The sequence below is a fragment of the Helobdella robusta genome, assembly GCF_000326865.2.
Source record: "Helobdella robusta unplaced genomic scaffold HELROscaffold_522, whole genome shotgun sequence".
In the NCBI taxonomy this organism is placed as follows: domain Eukaryota; kingdom Metazoa; phylum Annelida; class Clitellata; order Rhynchobdellida; family Glossiphoniidae; genus Helobdella; species Helobdella robusta.
The window spans coordinates 1,058-1,497 of NW_008705272.1; the positions used below are offsets into that span (position 1 = coordinate 1,058).

Here is a 440-nt window from a genome sequence, read left to right on the forward strand (position 1 = left end):
AAGCTACAACATTGGCGTCAGTAGTGACGACCGTCGGAATTTTATAACAACAACAACAATAATAATAATAGAACGCAGTGATCAAAAAGATTTTTATGATATTCTTACATTATTTTTTATTTAGCGTTATTATATACATAAATGCACACGTTATATATATATAAATTATAAAAATAATTATTAATCTGTCATAATATAAAACAGTCATCATCTTAACATAACAAAATTAGTTTTATTATATTAATTTAATTCGCCATCATCGTCGTCATCATCATCATCATTATTAATTCTTTCCTAACTATTTATCTGAAACGACATCAGCAAGGCAGGAGTGCACATCTCTGCATTCGAACCCGACGCCACTAGATGTAATAGAAATAATAATAATCACCACTCATAACCACCGTAAGCTACTGCAGCAATATTAAAATGAAGAAATT

The 440-nt window shown here is 28.9% G+C and overlaps 1 protein-coding gene across 1 annotated transcript in view; it reads right to left on the minus strand.

Annotated features, from left to right (window-relative positions):
- Positions 1 to 317: 317 nt before the first annotated feature.
- HELRODRAFT_184453 (hypothetical protein) overlaps positions 318 to 440 on the minus strand; it is a gene marked incomplete at both ends in the record, with an annotated part of 5,816 nt that continues 5,693 nt past the window's right edge. The window contains one exon of the mRNA XM_009028048.1: positions 318 to 362. Within this exon, the coding sequence (XP_009026296.1) occupies positions 318 to 362 (45 nt within the window). The remainder of the gene's footprint in view (positions 363 to 440) is intronic.